At 57.9% G+C, this 23894-nt stretch overlaps 6 protein-coding genes across 6 annotated transcripts; 3 read left to right on the top strand and 3 right to left on the bottom strand.

The window, feature by feature from the left end:
- Positions 1-4648: 4648 nt before the first annotated feature.
- Positions 4649-6473, top strand: SLS55_004831 (uncharacterized protein; the record flags this gene model as incomplete). Its single annotated transcript, XM_066776283.1, has 2 exons — positions 4649-4655; positions 4768-6473. 2 exons carry the CDS (start codon positions 4649-4651, stop codon positions 6471-6473), a joined length of 1713 nt encoding a protein of 570 aa, XP_066634164.1.
- A 2534-nt stretch (positions 6474-9007) lies between these two features.
- Positions 9008-9651, bottom strand: COX19 (Cytochrome c oxidase assembly protein cox19; the record flags this gene model as incomplete). Its single annotated transcript, XM_066776282.1, has 4 exons — positions 9008-9104; positions 9292-9406; positions 9502-9536; positions 9599-9651. 4 exons carry the CDS (start codon positions 9649-9651, stop codon positions 9008-9010), a joined length of 300 nt encoding a protein of 99 aa, XP_066634163.1.
- Positions 9652-10271: 620 nt separating this feature from the next.
- On the bottom strand, positions 10272-15594 carry dna2 (DNA replication endonuclease-helicase Dna2; the record flags this gene model as incomplete). Its single annotated transcript, XM_066776281.1, has 5 exons — positions 10272-12988; positions 13039-13297; positions 13351-13845; positions 14043-15494; positions 15547-15594. The coding sequence occupies 5 exons, from the start codon at positions 15592-15594 to the stop codon at positions 10272-10274; spliced, it is 4971 nt and encodes a 1656-aa protein (XP_066634162.1).
- A 459-nt stretch (positions 15595-16053) lies between these two features.
- Positions 16054-17277, top strand: SLS55_004828 (uncharacterized protein; the record flags this gene model as incomplete). The annotated part of the gene is made up of 7 exons (XM_066776280.1): positions 16054-16099; positions 16153-16175; positions 16235-16245; positions 16297-16326; positions 16386-16469; positions 16524-16580; positions 16629-17277. The coding sequence occupies 7 exons, from the start codon at positions 16054-16056 to the stop codon at positions 17275-17277; spliced, it is 900 nt and encodes a 299-aa protein (XP_066634161.1).
- A 585-nt stretch (positions 17278-17862) lies between these two features.
- npr3 (Nitrogen permease regulator 3) lies at positions 17863-20706 on the top strand (the record flags this gene model as incomplete). Its single annotated transcript, XM_066776279.1, has 2 exons — positions 17863-19000; positions 19052-20706. The coding sequence occupies 2 exons, from the start codon at positions 17863-17865 to the stop codon at positions 20704-20706; spliced, it is 2793 nt and encodes a 930-aa protein (XP_066634160.1).
- Positions 20707-21839: 1133 nt separating this feature from the next.
- Positions 21840-23064, bottom strand: LEU5 (coenzyme A transporter; the record flags this gene model as incomplete). The annotated part of the gene is made up of 2 exons (XM_066776278.1): positions 21840-22829; positions 22885-23064. The coding sequence occupies 2 exons, from the start codon at positions 23062-23064 to the stop codon at positions 21840-21842; spliced, it is 1170 nt and encodes a 389-aa protein (XP_066634159.1).
- Positions 23065-23894: the final 830 nt, after the last annotated feature.

Here is a 23894-nt window from a genome sequence, read left to right as displayed (position 1 = left end):
CCGCGGAACAGCGCAATCGGCGGCTCGTACGCATGAAAGCCAAGTCCATGCGGATGGAGGCTTCGACTCCGAGTGGACGTGCCGCCGTGTCGTTGCAGTACCATGGCCGCGTTCTAGCATTTGATCGAACTGAACCAGGTGTGAAGCGACGCCGCTGGGATTGCTACGCTGGCCACAAGGACACAACGTTGGGGTGGATCGCTAATCGTACAACCGGTACTGGTTGGCTCGGCCTGCGAGGGCCGCCGAAGAGTAGCATCCGCAACGCAGGTCGCCATGGTTTGCATTAGTATATGTAGGAACTCGTGCCGGATGATTGGCCACGAGTGAAACTGGACCATGGGTGAGTAAGCAGCAAAGGCGCATATGATTAATTCCCTAAGCATCCTAGACTCCTTTGAACAGGCCGGGCAACGGAGGCAACAGGTGGCTTCTTCAGCCAAAATCTTACACTGCGAAGGCCGGGCCTGATGACCCGGATGTAGCGTCGCGGCTCGTTCGGAAGGCACTAAATGCATGGCATTTGGGCCCATCTGCGTATGCGGCTGCGCACTGGACGCGGTGACACCCCCAGAGACGCGTATATACGCGTCATGTCTATGTATGTAAACAAGTGGCGATACGAAGCGGCAAATTAATCGTTCATCCATGCAGCAACTCGGTTGCCGCCAAACCGCGCAGCGAAGCGCAAGCCGGACGATCCCATCGGAAAATAAGAGACGAGATACCACAGCAGGCAGACCAGCTGCACGATCGCCGAGATGAGCGTGAGGATGGTGGAGTGTAGCTGTACCAGTCAATCACGCGCCCCGGAGCTTAACACGAGCAATCGCATGTGGCGGCTGGCGTGGGGGAGGGGGGTGGGTGGTGGTGGTGGTGGAGGCTGCAGAGGCTGTGTGGTTGGGGCGACAGGGGGGGACGGGTAGGAAAGCAAGTTTATCGATTGCAGGGGTGGCGGCACAGGGAAGCTTACTTACCCCAAGGGAAAAGTACAGCGTCAGTGCGATGCTGCCAAAGTACGCGGCAGTGAACGGCAAGCGAGGCCCCGAGGTAAGATGTTGCACTGGCAGCTTTGGTCAGCGCCTGATAAGATGGCGGCCCGAAAGAGGCAGAGGCTTGCTCACCATACTGCATTGGGCCCATCATGACCGCCCAGGAGGCCAAGAAGAGCACGGAGCCCATGGTCCACCTGAGGAAAAAACATCGAGCGTTAGCTGCTGCGGAACCCTGCATGACTGCCAGCTGATGTGATTGGAACATGGGCTCGAGGAAGTTGAGATTAGGTAGCGACGTCTGCAGTGCACCGCAGGTCGCACCCGCATGATCGCTGGTGGGGTAGGACCATGTCTCGGAAGGGGAACGTGGCTCACGACGGTCCTGGTGTAAGAGACGTCGCCACGGCTGCAGCGCAGCCGCTACGGCCTGTCAAAACGCATGAAAGCGGGCCCGCAATACGAAGTGGACTGGCAGCTGAATGAAGACACGACGGGTCGCAAAGCGCACTTACAGGATGGCAAACTTCCTAGGCTTCAGCAGGAAGACGCCGGTAGGCATCAGGGCGAAGCAGACGACGAACATGGCGGCGGCGGCAAGGTTCAGGCCGCCAAATATGAGCATCCTGTCCCATCGGCTTACTGTCCCCGGAACCCGTCAGCCAGTGCCTGAAGACTCATTTTTGCTCGCGCGCTTTTCAGGGTTGCCAAAGGTTGCACCCGCTCATGCAACCCTGACGCACGCGTAGAAGTGCAATACGCAGGAACTGCACCCGGCCACCCCTCTTGCACAGATCTGCCCGGCGCAGGGTGCAGCGCCGTCAAACACGCCGCTGATTCCCGGACAGCTGGACGAAGGACGGCAGGGCAGACGGTACGACAGGGCGACCCAGGCGGCAGGGCAGAGTAGACTTACGGGCAAGCCATCCCTCCTCTTCCTCGCGACGCGTCGGCGCGGGCAGCGGCGCCCCCGGGCTCTCGTGGGTCGGCAGCCTCACATATCCACCGCCGCCAAAAGGGTTGAGGCGGGACCAGAGCGGTGTCTGCGCGGTGCTCACTGGCATGTCGGGATCGCGCCGGCTCCACCCGAGCGAGTTCATGGAGTCGCGAAAGTTCTGTGACGCCATGGTTGCGGTGTGCAGAATCAAGCCGCCGGGGCCGTTTGATCGAGCACCAGAACGGCAGCGGCGGGAGCTTGGCTGGGAGCAGCTTCCTCAAGCGTGCAACCCGATCGGCGGCACTCGTATAGAAGAGGGCCGAGCAGCGTGCGAGTGTGTCTGGCGGCGGGCTGGTCGCGGCGAAGAGGGCTAGCGCGGGCGGGAGGCGGCGAATATCGCGCTGATTTCGTGCAGATGATCTCCGCGATTGCGCTTGGGAGGGCGAGAGGTTGAGTATCCAGTGACCAGGGTGTCTGGCAGGGTCTCAGACAGCGAGGAGACGTGTGATTCGATCGGGGTGCGACTTGGCCGGGGCAGCAACGGGCGCGCAGCTGTCAAGGACGACGGCGGCGGGGCGGCGTGGGCGCTGGCGGGAGCGTGGCGCGGGCGCTGATTGGGCGGCGGGCGGCGGTGAGAGAGGCTGCGGGAGGGTGTGGTGGAAAGGGAGAGAGGGAGCGCGGCAGCTCTTTGAGGCCGCGGTGCTGCGCTCGCGATGTCTGCGGCCTGGGCCGATCGGCGCGGGTTTGGGCTTAGGCGCGTGTCTCACTCGCTCCAGGCTGTGGCTGCGACGCGGTGCTGGGAAACGCACTGCCGCGATAGCAGCCCGCCGCGCCGGGCGGCAGCTTGCGCGCGCTCCGTGAGTCACTTGCGCGATGCCTTCATCATAGCATCATCCGCTTCCCGACTGACTGCGCGTCCTGGCGGTGATCTGAGACTGCCCGCTCCGTGACCATCCACCCTAGACAGCGCAGGAGGGGTGTGGCTGCGCGCTCGCGGGCAGCACCGCGCGCCGGAGCAGTGCATTGAAGAAGCCATATAACTGCCGCGCGCCCCTCGGGCCAATCCTCGCGCCCGTACCCCAGTGCTCGATCTCGGTGAACGCTGCTTTCCTGTTGCGCATTCCTCGCCGCCGCGACCAGCATCCCCCACCGCCGCCGCCCGCCAAATCTGGTAGCCTAAGCCCCCCGCGGCCAGTCACTGCGCGAGCCTCATCCCACCACGCCTGACCGCCTCGACGTCGGCCGCCCAACTCGAATTCCGGCGCTCTCGGCGGGCGACGTGAATTTACTCCTGTCAGCGCCGCCAGGCTTGACTGCACGCCCGAAGCCGGCCGCCCGTGTGCCCGCTCGGAAAGGCGACCCGTCAGCTTAATAAAGACCGCCTAGCACCCTCGCACCAGCGAGGCCCGGCTGGAGATCCTCAACTGAGCAGCGCCCGGGGACCCCGCCATCGTCACCTTCAACGTCCCACAGGCTCTGCGCCGAACGGCCTCCGCGCCCCAATCCACCGCCACCCGAGGCGACGGCAGCAAAGGACATTGAGCCGCTGTCCGCCCGCCGAACGACGCACTTGCCCGCACGAGCAAGCGCTGCACCGCCCGCACATCCGTCGCCGCACGCTTCCGACGGCTTCTTCGTGGCCTCCACCGCTCCTCCCTCCTCTCCTCCCTCGACTCGCCCAGGCAGCTCGCCGCCTCGGCCCTCTCCTCGCAAGTGAGTCCTCCCTGCGCCCTCTGCTGCCCGCCGCCACGCCCCAGGTGGCGCCATCGGCAGCCCTCAGCCTTAGCAGTCCAGCGCATGAAGTTTCCACCTTGTGCGACTGCGTCTTCTGCTGCTGTGCACGCTTTGGGACGGTCCAGACGGTGGCCCCCGCCGCGGTCGCTGCTTTTCTGCGCTGCTGAGCCATTGTCTCATTGTGCGGCGCGCGCCACCGCCCATGCGCGTTCCTCTCTCGGGCGCCCTGGACGCTGTTCCCAATGCAAGCAGGCGAACTAACACGTTTTCGCAGCCTCCTCCCGCGAAGAGCGACACCGCAGTCCCGCCATCGATCTCGCTGGCTGCAGGCACAGTGTTCTTAGCACCTCTCCCTCACCCCAGCTCTGCCGCTGCTCCTCGGCACCTGTCCCACGCGGCTCACCGACAGGACCCTCTTTGAGACGGGTTCCGCGCACGTCTGGCCTTCTCACGCAGTCAGCGACAGCAACTGTAAGCATTGCAGAGGTGCGTCGACCACATCCCACGGCATCCAGGCGTGCAGGCCGCGGCCTCTTTCGGCTGCCAAGTGCCGCAAAAACGGCTGGAGCAATGCGAGGCTAACGCTCTTCATGCAGACGTTTGACGCAAGCTCGACAGATCAGTGAGGGTACATGCAAGCTTTGCCAGTTTCTCACAATCTATCGAAGCCCATGTCCGCCTAGCTTGCCTAGCTTGCCTCACCGCGCTCTCACCAAACCGCAATCCGACTTTGCCATTAAAGCTACGCTCGCAACGGTCTCGTGCTGCCTGTCACCGCCGTCCGCATAGTGTCCTGCTGCAAATATCGCAAACTCAGGCGTCAAGGGACCGATACGGAACCTTCCATCTAAAGAAGTCAGTTCTGACCAATCCAGTGATGATCATAGGTGAGCAGTCCCATTCGCATTGATCTATTTTGCCCAAGCGTCGGCGTCGCGTGTTGGCGGCCCGGCACATCCCGTCACTTGAGGAAGGAAGCCTGGTGATGTGCGGTTGCCGCTCCAGGCATTCAGCTATTGTTGTGGCGGTGATCTTCGCCTATTGTGCTTTGGGCGATCGCTCAGGCATCCACCCTATAAGAGCCCCCGCTGACCACCCCTCCAGCCGACACCAAGATTACCCACTTCCCACCTTTCAGCGGCTACAACAAGCAACCAACCTGCAAATCGGACCTACGGCTCGACTCACCAGACTCCGGTATTGACCCCGCCATGGCGCACCCCGGTTCGCCGGCTCCTTACATCAAGGAGGATCCCGATCAGTTTAACCCGAACTTCCACAGCGACTTTGACATGTCGCAGCACTTCAGCAACAGCCAACAGCCCTATGGCGTCAACCCCAACGACCTCACCATGGGCAACAACTTCATCATGAACAACCAATACGGCTCAAACAACATGTCCTCCAGCTTCCTCGGCAACTCGAATATCGCCGATGACGAGCTGCGTGACCTCGTCGACGAGCCCAGCCACAATCACCACGCGGGCTTTCAGAATTTCGCCGATGGTCACAATGGTCAGCAGCATCAGCAGGGCTACTTCCAAGGTCAAATGACCAACGGCTCCATGCCCGTGAACACCCAGAACAACATGAACATGTATTCCAACACACCTGACGGCGCGCCGATCCAGAGCCCGTTCATGAACAACAACAACAATTTCGGCTACGAGAACTTCCAGCAGAGCATGCAAAATCAACAACAACAGCAACAACGCGTAGGAAGCATGCCCAATGGCTCTTTCGCGATGAACGCTAGGCAGCACTCCAGGATGGGTCTCGAAAGACAACTGTCCGACTCACGCAGCCCAATGACGCCGAAGACGCCCGCCATGGCTGGGCTTCACCTGAGCACTCCAGATTCGGGAAGCTTCCCGGCCGCGCAGCCTATCCACGCCAGCCGTCCCAGTCACGGCCACCAGAAGAGCATGTCGGGCCAATGGGACAACACCCCCAACAGCGGCGGTTCTTGGATCGACTCTCCGATCGTATCACCTCAACAGGCGGGAATGCACCACGCACAAATTGCCGATGTTCTCGCCTCGGGAAAGCATGCTTCACTGCCTACCAAGGTCGAGAACAACGGTAACCCGGGTTTCCAGACTCAAGAAGCCAAGCGCCGCAGGCGTCGTGAAAGCCACAACATGGTCGAGCGTCGCCGGAGAGACAACATCAACGAGCGCATCCAAGATCTTTCCAAGCTGGTGCCCCAGCATCGTCTCGAGGACGAGAAGGTCCGCAAGCACATCCACAACAACGGCCCTCTGTCGCCCACAATGAGTGCCACTGGCATCTCACCACCGCAGGCAACGTCGCTCTTGGCCGGTCCTAATGGCAGACGTGCTGCTGGCAACATCACCACTGGTCTCCCCCTCGACGAGAAGGACAAGGGCCCCAACAAGGGAGACATTCTCAACGGCTCCGTCAGCTGGACCCGTGACCTCATGTGGATGCTTTACATGAAGCTGAGGCAGGAGGAGCAACTATACGAGCAGATCCGGAGTCTAGGCGGCGAGGCAACCATGGAGTACACCGAGGACGAGCTCCGCATGAAGTCGGAGCTCATCGACGCGGTCGAGAAGAACAACTGGGAATCTTTCCGTTACTCTCGCGGCCCCGGTAGCGGCCTCCGTGTCCCCAAGCACACCAACATTGCCGGCGACCCCCTCCAGAACCCCATCTCTCCACAGAGCCTGAGCCCAGCCATTCAGTCTGGTGGTAGCGGTGCCAACTCTGGTGCCGGCCAGCCCGGGTTCTGGGCCAACCAACAGCCGACGTTCAAGGAAGAAGAGGAGTTTGGCATGGAGCTCTGATCTCTTTCATTCGAGCTTTACACATGGTGCACCATCAGATCTAGAGTACGTCAGATTTCGGCAGAATTTGAGATACCCCGATCGCAGCGGCGTCGAATTGAACGGTCTTCTTGTCCAAACCAGTGGCATCGGCGGCCTGAGGTTCGATCCTCGTTGCGATATGCACCGGCCTTTCTTCCTTTGGGATTTGTCGGATGGCGTTTGTTCGGTTTCCGATGGATCTTATTTACCCTTCGGCTTTCTACCTTCCTTCTTCCGCTTCTTGTTACAACATCATCTTCCACGGAGTTTCTACGGGCATCGTGCGAGGCATTCTACGGATCATCGGAGTTTTCCACGATTGAACAGCAGCTCCCCCCGCCAAGTCCTCTCTTGGCCCGGAGCTTTTTTCCCATTTTACAAGGTCGATGAGATGATATCCTGTGGCTTCATTTGCTCTGCTTTCTGCTTCAGTTCATAACATACCCCAGCAACAAATCCACCACCTACCACCTCTGAGCACTTTTGCACATGATGACGACGCGGACCGGCAAACAGACATTAGACCTTCGGGGTGATGGCTGCATTTCGGCATGGCCGCAGGGAACGATTTTTCGATTTTTGGACCATTGCATTTTCTGCACACTGGGTCGTTTTCTTGAGTTCGAGCATATAGGTCTCGGCTTTCTCTTCCTTTTGGCTTGGTTTTCCGCTACTACTGGTTTCCTGCTTTCATCTGCCCGGCCACGGCTGTTGGCTGCGCTAGCTAATATCCCCCCACACATACGATTTCATACCATTCCTGCAAAGTCCGCCATGCCTCTACAAGTGATGAAGTGCAAGATGTAGATTCGATCGTCCGCAGACGGGGTGCGCGTGCTAACCAAGGGTCGCCACAGGCTTCGAGGGTCAAACTCCTTCTTCATTCCTGTCGGAGAAGACGCCGAGTGGCGCCAAGGGAGTGACCAGATTTTCCCACCCACCTAGGCGGGAATACCCCGACCGCCACCACGCGCTTCATATCCGCATATTTTGTTGATAAAAGGAGACATGGGACCAGATATCCGGGAACCCTTTCACCGCCGCATTTTCCGGCGATGCACCTCAATCAATCATGCATGCACACTTTTTCTCCCCCTCCTCCCTCCTCCCTCCCTGTGGCGATCCCCGGAAAGAAGCAATACTGTGTACGTAGGTAATAGTTCCGGCGCCCCTCGCGAGGCGGCGCGCTCAATTCCCTCCTACCACCGAAATAAATGAGAAAATGTCCCGCGGCCCTCGACCTTGACAATGCAGCATTGCATTCCTTTTTTTTGATTGATTTCCTTTTCTTTTTTCTTTCTCCCCTTTCAGCAAAGATCCACTCATCGTCAGGCAAAAGCAGATAGGTGGTGGATCGCTGAAACCATTTCCTTTTTCCCCAACATTTCTTTCTTTCGGCCTTGACGGATGGTGCGCGATGTCACACAAAGAAGAAGCGAACACAGGGAGGAGCATGAAAGGCAGTCGGTACACATCTACCGAGCAGTGTCTCGGGAAACAAGCTTTGCCCTTGTCTGGCGCAAGCGTCTCGGTCTGGGCCGAGGAATGCGTATCTTTGCTAAGTACGTACTATGTATATGCGTTGGGTCGATGGTCAGGATGGTGGGGTGGTCATGGTCCTGTAGCACAAAACCCCATGATTTCTCATCACTTTCCCCCTTTCTTTTCCCTCAATAGCCCTCGATCCCTTTATCTTGGCATGTCTCTGACTGGTGACGGACAGACCGACTGATGACCTGTCAAACAAAAAATTAAGTTCGGTTGACGGTTGAGGGGCGGTTCCGGGGAGAAGGAACACGATGATGAGGCAGGTGGCGCAAATCGGCAGCATCGCCCCCATCATCCTCCCTTGCTTCGCTGACTCTTTTTCTCTCGTGTTCTTTTCTCGGCTATCGGCATCCTTTCCTTTTCCCCTTCACTGCGACTACCGGAGATGCCCACCGACCCACAATTGTTCGTGTTGGTGTCGGTCGGTGGTGCAAGCACCGATGTTTTATTCTTAGAAAATGATTCTATTTTCTGAATGATGACTGACAGGGGTGACGGGGGCTGAGCAGCGGATCGGACGGGCCGGCAGCGCGGTGCCTTGCGCTCGCTTCGCCACTACTCTCATGGGGAAAGAAAGGGTAAGTATTCATGCGTGATGTTTGCTCGCGCCACTGGAGAAAGGCGCGGCGCGGCACAAGCCTGTAGCACATGCGTCGCCGACGGTTCATGCAACCCTCGGCTCGTTCCGTGTGGGCGAAGCTTGATTTGGGTAGGAGGGGCGGCGGGAAGAGCGCGCGCGCAATGTACGACGTGTTTGTTCGGTTATGCGCGACAAGCGGCGGCTCGGTAGCGGAGGGATGAAGATGGGGTGTGGTTGGTGAAGCGCGGTTGGGTCCTTCATGCAGGGGCGTTATCGTACGTCTGTGGCGGTGATGTGTTCAGAGGTGTTCATGTCGTGTTTCGTGTGTCTGCTGCTATGCGCGGGCGGTCGGGGCGGTCTGGGGTGCGTTTATTTGGGTCGACTGCTACTGCTGTGCCGGTCCCTTGCTTTGTGGCTCGGGCGCAGGCTTGGACTCGTCGTGATATCCGAGGTTCTTCATCTCGTCTGGCGCCATGAGGTTGCTGTGAAGGTCAAGAATCAGCCGGAGGCCATGTGTGGAATGGGAAGTGGAGGCGGGCGCGGCTGGCCGAAGGAGGGGCAAGGTCTCAGCCAGCCATGGTGCAGCGCAGATGTTCCTGCATTATAACCATCGATATGCAATAGTGGACAGCACATAAGAGCAGAAACGCCACGGCTTGCTGTACGTACCGTTCCATCCGGCACTGCAGATAGGCCTTGGAGATCTGGCGACACTCCTCGTCGTTGGTTCCCCGGTGGGCGCGTATGCAGCGCAGGTATTGGGTCATGACGGACTTGCATTCGCCTGCATCTTGCATGAGCGCACATTCCAGAGCTTCCGTTGTGGGTGGCCTGCATCGCGCAAGAGACCAATGGCAATTGTCGCGGGGTGAAGCATACCGAAGTGGTCGAGAGGAAAGGATCCACGCTCCGGTCTGTGGGTTTAGAGCGTGGTGTGAGCTTTCGGCGGCAGTTCTCGGGGGTGGGGTTGGCTTACGGAATTGGCTTCTGGACCTGTACCCTACCGCCAGGGCTGCCAAAGGTGCTCATGGTGGGCGCTCGTGTTCAAGTGGTGCTTGTGGTGTCGGGGGACGCGGCGAAAAGCGGCAGTGGTACCAACAAAGTTCGGGATTGACCGGCTACGTAAGCGACGCTCAAGCCACCCATGCATGACGTGCAGCCGGCAACCCCACTAGAGCTTCAACTGCCCAAACCCTCCAGGGGTCCTGTTGGCCTCGGATTGGCTGCGTCGTTTGACATGCAAAATCACCGTTGACGACATCCGATACCGAAGCGTGACACTCTAAACGCTGCGTCCACTGCCAGTGTCCAGCACTTACAAGTTGAGTGTGTGGAAGGTACACCAATCGGTTTGCTGTCGCAGAACACTCCATTCGCGGTACGACTACGAGGTAAAAATGACCAAGGCGTGAAATATGAGCCGTACCTACAGGGCTGTTCCCCGTCCAAATTTCATGTCCCAAGATACCCATACAAGACCATAATCCCAGAAAGGCCCCCCTGATATGTGGAAAACGGAAGAATACAAACAACCTGATACCTCGCCGATTCCCTGCCTGAACACCTCCACCCACCTGACCAATCCCACCCATACCAGCCCAAGTCCATATCCATTATCTTAGTCATCTATACCAATGCCCGGTGCTGCCTCACAGCTCCTCATCCAACACCTCATTGACGATATCCCTCAAGACCGGCTTGTTGCTCAACAACACCTTCTGCCCCACCCGTGCTCTCTTTTCCGGAACCTTCCACCTCCCGCCACCAGTGCCGCTGCCGTTCCCGCCACTTTCCCCCAAGACCGCCCTCTTCTTCTTCGCCGGACTGCCTGTAGTGGACGGCTGCTTGCCGACCGCGTTCGCGTCTCTCGGCCTCAACGGGCCAGTCGGCTTCTTCGTCTTCGGACTGTTCCTCGCAATCGCCTTCTTCGGACTCGCCACCTTCCTCCGCTGCGCCGCACTAGTCTCGGCTACCGCCGTGGCCGAAGACCTCTGCGTCTGCGTGCTCGTGCTCATCCAATCCTCAAGGGAAGAGCCGTCGAAGACGTGCCCCTCAACCTCGCCTGGCTGCAGCTCCCTCACCCATCCCCTCTGCTCGCAGATATCGACAAGCCCCTTCAACGTCGGCTCGCCGCTACGTCTCAATGTCCTCGCACTGCCGACGACGACAAGCTTGCTCCTTGCCCTCGTCACTGCGACGTTGACCCGGCGCCAATCACGCAGCAGATCCCCAACATTGCACGCCTCGTTGCTGCGCACGCACGACACGACTACCACCTCCTTGTCGCGGCCCTGGAACTTGTCCGCCGTGTGTAATTCGAGCGCGGGCGCGCGGTGGCGCAGCCGCTGGCGGAGCTGGGCGAGCTGCGAGCGGTAGAAAGTGATGACGCCGATGTCCGACGCGGCAATGCCCGCCGTGAGGAGCGATTCGACGACTTGGTACGTCAAGGTACATTCGAGTTGGTTGACGATGCGACTGCCGCCGGAGAGGGTCTCCTGCGAGGCAGGGGAAAGAGCGTCCGTGTCGAGGAAGACGACCTTGTTGGAAGGGGAGATGGTGTGAGTGAGCCAGCAGTTGGGCGATTCATGGCTTGCGCAGACGACGGGAGGACCGAGCGGCGTGAGAAATGGGTTGCTAGAGCGGCCGCGCTGGATCTGAGAGGAATGGTGGCGCTGGAGGGCGTCGAGACGTGGCGCCTTGAGTGAACGATTGGCCACCGAGTCGTTACCGCATTTGAGGCGGCCATCGTAGATGAGAGTATTGGAAAGCAGCATAATATCCGCACACATGCGATACTGGTGCTCCAAGCTGACGACTGCGCCGGGTTGACTTTCTGACAACAGCTTGAATAAGCTAACATCAAGCCCGCCTTCTTGAGCCTCTTTGTTCTGAACGAGTGGCGGCAGCTGGTAATGATCTCCAACCAAGACGAACCGCTTGGCCATGCGAATGGGTCCCAAACATACCGGCAGGGTGATCTGAGATGCCTCGTCGACTATGCAGTAGTCGAACAGGCGGCGACGGAAGATTGGGTGATTGATGGTGAGGCAAGTGGTCGCTACAACCGGGGGATCCTTCCAGCTACGCTCCAGTTCTTCGAGCGTGTTTGTTGGGTGCGCGGCCACCGTCGCAAACTCGTGAACCTCCGGGTGGATCTTGGCTGCAGCGCCGAGCCGCAAAATGCCAATGCCATCATTGCGAATTTTGAGGAGAATGTTGTCCACAGCGGTGTGTGTATAGGATGTCAAGAGGACACTCTTGCCTCTTGCAACCAAAGACCGAATAATGTGTGCAATGGTCGTTGTCTTTCCGGTCCCGGGCATGCCCAGGACGAGAGCGTAGTCTTGTGCGGAGAATACCTTGTCCACCGCAGCCTCCTGGTCTGAGTTCATAACCATACTCTGCGACTGTGACTGGATCGAGTATCCACTGGGACTTGGCTTGAAGGTCGGAGCTCTCCCGTCGACAATGAGCGCGCGCAGGGCGATTGATCTGAAGTCGTTGTCGTTCATCAACTGGAGGAGATTGTTTCGAACCAGAGCCATGCCGTTGCTGAACTCATCTTTGTCGAGGCGGTAGAGGATCGGTTCATCATCGCATCCTGCATGCCCCGATGAGGCGACCATGCCGGTGGTGACATCCATAAGGCCCGCAAAAGCTTGCCTGGTTTCCGGATCAAAGCCTGGCTCTCTGGTGCGGGCGTTGTGGAGACGTCTATCTACAGCCACCGTGATTGACCGCTTACGAACCGAGATAACATAGCCGTTAGCCAAGGCAAAGTGACCCTTCTCGTCTGAGATGACGATCGGCTCGCCAACAGCAATCTGGGATTCTGCGAATGAAAACCCAAGAGGAGCATGGTGCTTGATGAGGTTGTACTGGAAGCGGTTGATCTTCTGGCCTTCGGGTAGCTCTTTGAACGAGCCAGGGTCGACAACAACATTCGCAAAACACCTTCCAAGCTTCTCACGCTCTTCGCTGAGCATTGTCCAAAGCTCACGATGAAACCTCTTCATCTGCGACTCCTCCCTCGTCAGGAGCAAATCCCACTTCTGGAAAAATTGCTGGTGCGGGACTTTGAGATTACGGACTAGCTCTTCGAACTTCTGTTTCGCTGGCATTCCGAGCGTCTCGCCCGTACCATCCTCCGAGAGTCTGTGGTATAGGAAACACGTCTCTTGGGCATAACATCTGTTACACTGGTGGGAATCGCTCGTCATAGGAGGAAGCTGCAATCTTTCTCGAACGTAGCATGCGAGCTCGTTCCTTTGAATAATCATCTGGCGGATTTCACGGCGGATGGCCGGAACGCGGCTGGTGTCCGCACTCTCCAAATAATACAGCACGCCGTAGGTGACATCAATGTCTGGTCTTGTTAGCACGTTTGCTTCAGACACACGGGGCTCAAAAACATACCATATCGATCGGACATTAGCAATGTATACAGCGCGGTTTGGGCCTGGTGTGAAACATTGACGGCTTTTCCCGTCTTCAGTTCAAGAGGCACAGTGAGAGTCCTCTCTCCAGATTCGTCGCGCATGAGAACTTGGACCGAGGCGTCGATGTTTCCTTTGAGCCCGTACATTGGCGACCAAACGTGCTCCTCGACTTCAAGAAGCTTGTTGACGCTCATATGAGCTGTCTTGCCGTTTCGATCTCTAACCACGGCATCCGACTATGCAATGTCAGCTGAGACGCCGGGGACTGGGGTGAGTCGTGGTAACTTACACCCGGATAAGCTTTGATGAATATCTTAGCCCAAGCCTGAATATGCGGGAGCTTGCTGACCAAGCGATCAATAACGTGTTCAACAGTGATACCAATCTCCAGAATGGTCTCAAACTTTCTAGGAATGGTGCGTTGAATCAGATCAAGAAGCCATTCGTGATCCCACCGGTTCGTTTTCAGCGCCTCCTGGAATATTTCGTGCAGGATAGTGCCGATCATTGCAGATTCGTTTGCATCACTGGTAGCTTTGACCCGATCCTGCAAGACGGCTTTCCGCATGCAACTGAAAGAATCCCCGACTGTCGTGGCCGAGATGAGGTGGTCTGGATGAAGGATGACCATGTTGTGCTCGTCATCTACTGTGCACTGACCGCCGGCCGTAAAAGTACCAATGACATGGACGTAGGAGCCCGTGGTGCAAGGAGTATCGCACCAAGCCTGGCGTAGAGTAATTGCTTTGATCTTTTTGGTTTGTTCCTCCTCGACCACCAAGACCTATGCACCGTCAGCAGTTGCCTACGGGGAGTGATTTTCAAGATCAAGACCTTCTCTGGTAGGGTCATATTCCTGCCACTTGTGTACTGACCCTCCACAACATCCACAACAAGATAACGCTGAATCGTACCAACGGCCTCACTCTCCAATAATTCAGTTAATGCTACACTGGCGAAAAGAGGGATTTATGTACGCACAGATGTCCCGCTAAGATTTCCTGCCTGTGTGGCGGCCTTTTCAGCCTCCGCGAAATCTTCGTCATCAAAATCATCGCCATCGAACGAGTCCTTGTCATCATCATCTTTAACAACAGGGGCAACTTGCGCAGGCTCTCTACCCTGAGCCTGCGGCGGCGGTTCTGATTTGTGGGCTGTTGTTGGCCTAGACAACTGGGAATCCACATCAGCAAAGTCATCGTCGCTGAGATCCCCAAATCCAAAGTCGTCGGAGTCTTTGATTCGCGGTTTGTTCTCCGGGGTACCGGGCTGTGGAGGTGTCGCTGCGTGGACATGCTCGGTAGACGTCTCGTGATGAGGATCATCCGTCTCCAATTCCGGTGCTTTCTGGGTATTGCAGGTCGCAGCAACAGCAGCTTCCACGAAGTCATCATCGAAGTCTACAGAGCCGAACTCGTCGTCGGAACCGTTCTGCATTAACATGTCGTTGTCCGACCCTTCCGCATTTTCGTGGGGTAGATCATGGTTATCGGCTTCTCTCGACTGGCCTCGTCCATTCAGGGGAGATGGCGGCGGAGCGGACGATTGCAACGCAGGCAATTCAGGCATCGGTTCAGAGCTGGAAGGGACATGGGAGTCCTGCCTCATCGGCTCTTCCAGTATCTGGCTGATTTCCTCCAGACTCCTTTGCCAGTTCCTGCGCCCTTTATGTTGAGCACCAGCTACATCTGCGTTCCTGTTGTCATTTGCATTTGTGTGTGCACGGAAGATGCCGTTTGTCCTCGGCCTTTTCCTTCGGGTGTTTGTGCTAGACCATTCAATGCAGCTGTAGTACCTCCTCAATCCACTCACAGAACCATCACGGGGCGAGGACTCTCCTATGAGGTCGGCAGTCCTGGACATGCTAGGAGTTTCCTGGTTGAATGCATTCCTGTATTTGGCCAGTAAAGCTTGACCGGGCTCTGCTTGAGGTGTCTCGGTCGTCATCTTCGGAACAGGATCTATGTTGTCGCGTTGGGAGGCGGAGTTTGGTGAAGAATTTCTCCGTTTCCTCTTGAAGTTCTTCTGGATAGGCGTGTGTTGAGTCTGAGTGGGAGCACCCCATCCTATCTCGTCGGGTGAAGGCATACGCTTGATCACGGAATCTGAAGCTTCATCCCTATCGCCTAGCGGGTGCCGAGGAGCAGCAGGAGTTGCAGGACAGGGCTTCGGCTGCGGGAGAAAGGGCGCGACAGGTGCAGAGGCATCACCACTGGTCTGGACATCATCGGGAGAGTCGTCTTGAGGCATATTCTCTTTGTCGGGAATGTAATCAGGGGCGCCTTCAATGAATTGAAAGCCCTTCAGCTTCTTCCTCGACTGGGACGATGCCTTGATTGCGGGGCCGGTCATGACAGGTTCGCGCTTATCGAGGTTGGACTTCTGGTGGAGATGGTTGGCACTGCGGGCACGGTGCCATTGGGGACGCGATTTCTGGGGCACGCCGTCAGTAGAGTGCAGAGCAAGAATGCGAAGGAGCTGTTACCCGGGCGCCGTGGTCTTGATCGAAAAAGGATTTCTGGCGGCTGGCCATGAGCGATGGTGGGGGGCGAGGGCTGGATGCTGCAGCGCGTAGGCGGCGAGAAGACGCGTCGCGGTTTGTTGCTGCCGGGGTAATGACGCGCCGCGAGCAGCCGGCGAATCAGCAGGCGCGCTTTTTGCAGCTCCGTCGCGCCGGACATCGGCCGCCAAGGCTCGGGGCTCCGCTTGATCTTTCGAGCGCACCCACCAAATCTGCGCTCAGGCCCTCGAGATTCCGCGCCGGCGCCATTTGCAATTGCGAGCTGTACGTTGCCTGCTTTCTGCCGCTCTGCGCTTGCCCGGTCCGGTTTCGCCCGCCTGCGTTTGGGGAAAAGGCATCATCCGTTCTCCACCTTAGGTAGCGGCGGCGCTCCGCCTTATCTTCCGCTTCCGCAGCTCCACCACAACTCCCGCTGAACCCTTCTTTTGACTCTTCCACCCACTACTCCTCACCAAGCCCATCACCGACGCCATGGCAACCGACAAGCCCCTCCCTTTCGTCTACCAGTTCGCCGCCGGTAAGCTACGCTCCACGCGCCCTGCGACAACAATGCACTAATTTTCCGCGCAGGTGCGGTGGCTGGTGTCTCCGAGGTGAGTCGCTGCGCGCGCTGATCGCATGATCGCAAAACTAATGCGCGCTCTCCCAATAGATTCTCGTCATGTAAGGCTCTATCTCACTCTTTCTCCCGACATTGGCTGACACAGACCCCAGGTACCCGCTTGACGTGGTCAAGACCAGAGTGTAAGCACACAGCTTCCGTCCGACCGACCGGCGCGCGCACACTTACTGAGACCACACAGGCAGCTTCAGACTGGCAAGGGCGCGGGTGAGGATGCCTACAATGGCATGCTGGACTGCTTCAGGAAGATCATCAGGAATGAGGGGTAAGGCGATGGTTTCGAGCCGGAGAGAAGACCGCAGTATTGACGTGCGTCTAGTTTCTCGCGTCTGTACCGCGGTATTAGCGCGCCCATCATGATGGAGGCTCCCAAGAGGTATGCTTCACTTCCTCCGGTCAAAACGTAAGGATTGACGAATTCCAGGGCTACCAAGTTCGCTGCCAACGACGAGTGGGGCAAGTTCTACCGCAACCTGTTCGGCCAGGCCAAGATGACCCAGAGCCTCTCCGTTCTGACCGGCGCTTCCGCTGGTGCGACCGAGTCGTTTGTCGTCGTTCCGTTCGAGCTCGTCAAGATCCGTCTGCAAGACAAGGCCCAGGCCGGCAAGTACACCGGCATGCTCGACTGCGTCTCCAAGATTATCAAGCACGAGGGTCCCCTTACCCTGTACCAGGGTCTGGAGAGTACTATGTGGAGACACGTTCTGTGGAACGCCGGCTACTTCGGATGCATCTTCCAGGTCCGCTCGCTTCTGCCGGCGGCAGCGGACAAGACTCAGCAGGTCAGGAATGACATGCTTTCTGGTGCCATTGGTGGCACGGTTGGTACCATCGTGAACACGCCTATGGACGTTGTCAAGTCGCGCATTCAGAACACTCCCAAGATTCCTGGCGTCGTTCCCAAGTACAACTGGGCGTGGCCGGCTCTTGGCACGGTCATGAAGGAGGAGGGGTTCGCCGCACTGTACAAGGGCTTCCTGCCCAAGGTGCTGCGTCTGGGACCGGGTGGTGGTATTCTGCTCGTCGTCTACACGGGCGTTTGCGACTTCTTCAGGAAGATGAGGGGCGAGTAGAGTCTTGTGGATTCTGGCAACTGCTTGAGGGGCGCATGAGCGAGCATATCGGTAGATCTTCTGCCTTCACGTAGACTGTATGACCATTGCAAGCGGCTCCGCAGGACCAGCGATCGGAGCAAAAATAGAGAAAAGAAAGCAAACAGCTCGATTATGGGGCTCCAAGGCCATCCCACCAACAGACGCCCACGCGTCCGCATAAGGACGCATACCGGTGAAGACTCCTTTACATGCACTATCAATGTCTGCGTTCTTTGGCTGCAACTCAGTTGGCTACCGCGGACACATGCAACTGAAAATACCGAGGTGCCGGTTGATGCACGTCAAGCGTCATGGGCAGGGAGCTCGGTCCCCACCAAGCTCTCGCGTGGCTACTACTCCACACTTCCACCAAGCGCACCCTCCACAGCAATGACTGAAACCTAAAGTCCATGGGCAGTGCCTTAGCGGTACATCCGCAACGCCCGCAATTCGATCCCCCACCCCACTAACGAGCCACCCCGCCGCCCAAGATCGCGAACGTGCCGAACACGCGCGCACGCACCCACGTACACACGCAACGACACCTCCACGCGCCGCGGAACCATGCCGTCGCCGAACATCCTCCCGCCCAATCCGTCGCTCGTCGCCATCCTCCTCGTGATCAAGTCGCTGTCGGGCCCGCGCCTGGTCTTCCACTACCCGCCGCACCCCGTTGGGCCCGCCAACGCGACGCCGCAGCACCCACAGTGGTACGGCACGTCGGGCTCGACATTGACCGACGACGACGACGATTCGACGTCCGGCTCGTCCAGTAGCGGCTGGAGCTCCGACGATGGTGACAACAACAGTGACGCCGCGGCGTCTGACGAGGCAGCTTCCGAGGCGGAGGGCGCAAGCAGGGCTGGTAGTAGGGGCACGAGCAAGGGCACGAGTAGGGGGACGGCGTTGAGGGATGGGCGGAGCAGAGGGCAGAGGAGCTTGAGGTCGGCGAGCGAGGATGTTACGGAAGAGGATGGCGATGACGATGACAGGGGGTTGGGGGATGAGGCCGGGAGAGGAGGCGCCGGGGGTTCGGGGCCGTCGGGGAAGAAGGGTGGAGTTGGGGCGCAGGAGGATGGAGGGCCTGAATGGGAGAGCGTGATGGGTTTCAAGACGGAGGGATTGGAGAAGCTGTTGTGTCCTGGCAAGACGTTCAACAAGAGGAAGTTCGAGGTGGGCATGGAGGGCTTGAGCTTCTTGGGCAACCCCATGTTTGCGAGAGGGAACGGCGCGTGGAGAAAGAGGAGAAGGAGCGAGAAGAAGCGCGATGCGGCTGCCAACCAGGAGGAACTGCGGAACAACAGTCTTGCCCAGGAATCGGATGGCCATGAAAGTGCCCTGGCCGACGACGAAGACGAAGGCGTCGACGTGACTGGCCCTGAAGACGGTATGCCGCCCACCATTGACCTCCCCTCGGGTTTCGAGCCGGGATATGGACATAGGATGTCTGACGAAGCTTCCGATGCCGGTTCAGATGCAAAGAGTGCTTCCACTGCTGGTGGAGATGCCGAGATGACAATGTTCAATGTTGTGTTTGTGCTAAACCCTCCGGCTTTGGAGTACCAGCTCCGGACGGGCGAGATGTACGATAACGTCATCCGCAAGTTCGCGAAGGACCTTAAGTATGAGCAGGCTAAGACCAATTATGTATGGAGAGAATCCAAGATCATACTCAACCTGAAAAACAAAGCAAAGGAGAACAGTGAGTGCCCAGAGCATCTTCTCTGGGAACAAATGTTAATCATCTGGCCAGGAGAACCAATGTCCATGCTCTGGCACAGCATCATCTCATCGTCGCCTTTAGCGAAGGCCATCGCCATCATCTACGACGCTATTTCCAATAACAAGATTGCACATATCAATCTTGCTACTCTGGCTGACGCGTCCTATCAAATACCTCAGGCTCCCTCGACTCCATATATACCTCGACCAACGGAGCCACAGATGCCCGGACTGTGGCTGACCACTGCAAATCTCCCGGACGAGAACGCCGAACCGGATGCTGGTTTCACTGTTGCCCTTACCCCGCATTCTGCTCTTCTGCTACTAGAAGACAAGGAGACCCTTCTCAAGGAGATTGAAGGCGACGCCAAGGAACACTCGGCACAGCTAGCCTTCTACATCAGCAACCTGGAACCCACAAGGTCACTTCACAAACTCGCGCTTCAGAACAAGATTCCCGTAGCTGATCTCGAGTTTATCGCGGCACATCTCATCTACTGGCGCCGAGCTCGAGCCATCCTGCCGCTTCACCACAGGGACATCTACATCGTCTCGCCCAATGCTGACATGCGGAAACTACCCCAGGCCATTCCCGCATATGCGGCACGATTTCCCACGCTTCCTTCGCTTCCCAAGATGCTCAGCTTCCTTTCGAACCAGTCCCCGCGGACTTACGGCACCATAATCCCCAGTAAAGACCACCGTACTGCATACATGGACATCCTCGCCTGGCTGATGCGTGGTGGCTGGGTGACCCAGCTCCGCACCTTTGCCTGGATTCGCGTCTCTCCCGAGGTCCAGGCCGAAGTTGCCACCATCATGGAACGCGAGGCCAAAGAAGCAGCACGAGCGGCCATGCAAGCTGCGCGGGAGAGGCATGCCGCGCTCGAGCTGCACTCGGACGACGGCTCGGACCGCGCCACCATCGCCAGCGACGACGTGCCCTCGACGCCGATCCACACCTACCGCCGCGAAGAGCGCTCTCCAAACCTGAGCGAAACCGCGTCGGACAGCGGCCGCAGCAGCTCGCGGTCCCAGCTGCGCGCCTCGTCTTCGTCCACCAGCAACCCGCGGGGAGAAGGCGGTACCGCCAGCCTGACGACCAGCCCGACGGCGCACCGCCACTCGCAGCTGCACGTCTCGCACTCAGCCACCTCGCTCACCGGCCTCAGCACCGTATCGTCCAACGCATCGTCGGGCATGCCGCACGGCACACCCAACACGCCCCAGCGCACCGCCAACTCGCTGCGCCACCACCTGCACCACCACCTCAACAGCACCACCAACCACAACGGCCACAACGCTGAGAGCAACTCCCCCCACCTTCACCACCACCACGTTGGCCGCGGCGGCTCATACATGATGCTGCCCCACCACAACGGCGGCCACCACGCCCACGCCGCCTCCAAGGACCCCGCCGACTACGCGCCGCGCATGATCTACAGCCCGCAGCGCGCGAATGCGCTCGAGGCGCGCTGGATCGAGCACATCCGCAGCAGCTTCGTCGGCGAGGAGGGCGTCGAGAAGGAGGCGAGGGAGCTGTGGCCGGCGCTGCTGAAGTATTTCGATGGGAGGCATGCGCTGGACGACATTGCGGGGAGAGAGGGGATCAAGCGGAAGCGGGTTTGGAGCGTGCTCGGCGGGCTGAGGGAGAGGAATGTGTTGTATTTTGTGAGGCATTGGTAGCATTTATGAGAGCGCTTATGTCCTGGTCGGTGCAAGGTAGTGTGGGTCAGTGAGTGTAGACAGAAGTCCAAAAAGAGAAAAATTACATGTTTTCAAGCTGGAGTGCTCATGTCACGACTGAAATCCGATTCCTGGCAAGCTCGGGGTTTTGGGTATATGAGGAAGGAAACGTCTGGATGTTCGATCGCGGGCTTTATTGTTGCTTCTTTTAGTCTTTTCAATCGGTCATGTTTCTTTCCCTACTATTGAAGGATTTGAACGGTGGTACTGCTTCGCGCTATGACTATACACTGAAATTAGCACACTGACAAAAGGCGATACCAAATTAGAACGGCCCAACACCTATGTTACTTGAAAATAAAAGCATTCATTGATGACAATCACTCGGTAAAGAGAGTGTGGTCTTTATCACCGCTTCACTTTCCAAATTACCATATAATAATTTCAACAAAATATATCACCCAAAGTGCAAAACTCTCGCACCACAGACATGCGGAAGGATAGCAGTCTGTCTTATGCAACCCTCTCAACACAAATGAAATCTCGAAATAAGAGGCTAGGGGCTAGGCTTATTTTATTCCGGTGGATTAGCAACACAACAAGGAAGAACATTTCAAAGATCCTTGTCATGGTGTAGCAAATCGATCTTCGTATTTTTTTTTCTCTCGAACGAGTAGGACGAGCCATGAGTTGTTTTCTTCCATTGAAAATACGTGATAGTATTAGCTACTTGGTTGTGGTTGCTTTGAAAGAACGGTTTCCGAACCAATCGCCGCTGCTCCGTCATCTGCTCTGTCACCCTAGATGGCCTACCACAGCGGGTGACAAAAGAAATTCCCCGGCCGGATCTGCCATATCGTAGCTAGCTGGGTCGAAGTTCTTTGTCTTGAACAGGGACAAAAGATTGTGTGCCGGTGTGCTTCAAAGGCAGACATACAGCTCATGTATCACAAAGCCAGCTGAACAGAGAACCATCCAACCAATAGGGTTATAGCTACAACCGGCACTATAGACATTTCCGATTCCCACGGCCGATCACATCCCATCTATGAGTCCCAATCCATGTATGTACCTGTGTGAAGTCACACCCCTTTCTCTCTAAAACGCCATTGCTAATGCTCCCGGTGTCATCATCAAATACCCAAGTAGAACTTGCCGCGCTCATACACAAAGAAACTCGTCGCAGCCATCGGCACGACCTTGACGTATCCGATGGCCAAGCCGACAAAGAAGCCCCGCCAGCCCCTCTCCAGCCAGATCTTCTGCGTCACCTCCATCATGCCGAGCCGGTGCCCGTCGCCGACCACGCCGCCGACCTGCATGCGCCGGCGGACGACCTCGAACGGGTACGACACCGTCTGGCTGAAGAAGCCGGCGAGTCCGCCGCTCGTCAGCTCTGCCCACGACTTCAGCTGCGCGGGCTTGTGTCCGGCACGCGCGTCGTCGGCGCGCTCGGTGCGCGGCAGAGTCGTGCGCGCGGCCACGCTGGGGTGGCGCAGCAGGTCGGAGATAGTGTCGTGCGTGAGGAACGAGCAGCCGGCATACGGCAGCATGCCCCACATGGTGGGCGTGAAGCCGCGGAAGAAGTTGGCGAGGCCGCTGCGCGGTGTGACGTGCTGGACGGTGGAGGCGGCGGCGACGACGGGCGATGTGACGACGCGGGCGACAGTGGAGCTGCCCGCCTGGGTGCCGGCGGGGTTTACGGCGGGCGGGGTCTCGTGGTAGATCTTTTTGCAGATACCTGAGAATGTTGATCGCGCGTCTTGGCGAGTATCGAACGCGAGGCGGACGCGAATGACTTCTAGGGGGTAGGTGAAGAATACGGAGACGGTTCCTGCCATGGATCCGCACATGAAGCGTCTGAACGGCGTCTCCTGTTCTCTGTTCTTTATGACCTTATTTCTTATTTGCTCGTACGCGAGGAACTTGATACCGGCGTAAGGGAAGATTCGTAGTAACGTGGCAGAGTGGCCCTTGAACAAGCCTCGTAAGCCGTTCTGGTGGTGTATGTCTCTTAGTGCAATGGCCACGCCAGTCCAGGAGCCGGTGTACTTTGCAAACTGGGGGTTCGAGGCCTGGAAGAGGATCTTCACGCGATCCAGGGGTCCAACGACGGTTTTAGCCTACGCGTCACCGTCAGTGCTGAAATGGCTTGCGGGAGTGGAGAGGGGCGCATACCGCGCAGCCAGCCACGCCTCCAGCGACGCCGCTCTTGAACATGTACTCCCAACTCCTTTTGTCGAGCTTTTTGGCGTCGGATTGCACGGCGGACTTCCGGGGGACGATGGCATCGTCGTCGGTGGGGCAGATGGCTGGACCGCGGCCATGGCGGTGGGAATCGGCGTGGACAGCCGTCATCGCTGGCGGTTGGGAGCGGACGGTATGGGCGGAGTCAGTCTGGTGGGGAAGGATACGGTCGTTCTGCTCTTCATGGCCGCGCAAGATGCGCTCTGGCATCCGATCAGGGTCTGCGCGCACACTTTGCGGGGGAAAGTGTGGGGAGCGGTTAATGATAGCGAAATGGCGGGCGACGTGGTGAAAGACAATCGTAGGCTTGGGGTCAGCGGCATTGCAGCGTTCGTCATTAGACCTCGGTCTGCGGAGCCCAGATCCGCACCCGACGCCGGCTACCCCGTCCAGCCGCCCCTAGCCGACTCGTTACATATGCCGAGCCGGGCGCGTGCTGAAAACTCCAACACCATGCCACGCTTCGCGTCCATCGACCCTCCAACGCTGGGCTCCCGTGTGCGTGCGGTCGCGCGAGACCTAAACAAATAACCGTGCAACAAGTAGAGACGTGTCTGCTGTGCTCAAATCTTTTTCTCTTCCAGGAAGTTGCGTCTGGTGCTGCACCTACTGGTTGCCCCCAGACGCGCCTGCCGTAATTGATTCTGGCTCTGAGCATGGCTGCCTATTTTGTCTTCTGCGGTGGTGCTGAGGCTGCGGTGCCATGACAACGCGCCTACTTCCACAAGATCTTTTTCGCAACCTCCCAGCTTCCTCGTCACCACCTCCCTCTTTCTTCTGCGCTCGGCCTATCTCAGCAGCCTCTTCAGACAGCAACCTTCTCCTTCCATAGCTGTCGCCGCTCCGTCAGCCACCGCGCCGACGCACGCAAGTCCTCTTCCTTCTCTTCCTCACATCGTACCTCACCACAACGCATTAGCGCCACTTCACTCAGCCAGTCC

Source organism: Diplodia seriata (genome assembly GCF_021436955.1).
Source record: "Diplodia seriata strain FDS-637 chromosome Unknown scaffold_4, whole genome shotgun sequence".
In the NCBI taxonomy this organism is placed as follows: domain Eukaryota; kingdom Fungi; phylum Ascomycota; class Dothideomycetes; order Botryosphaeriales; family Botryosphaeriaceae; genus Diplodia; species Diplodia seriata.
The sequence above is the reverse complement of the archived record's forward strand: the minus strand, read 5'-3'. Positions and strand labels throughout refer to the sequence as shown.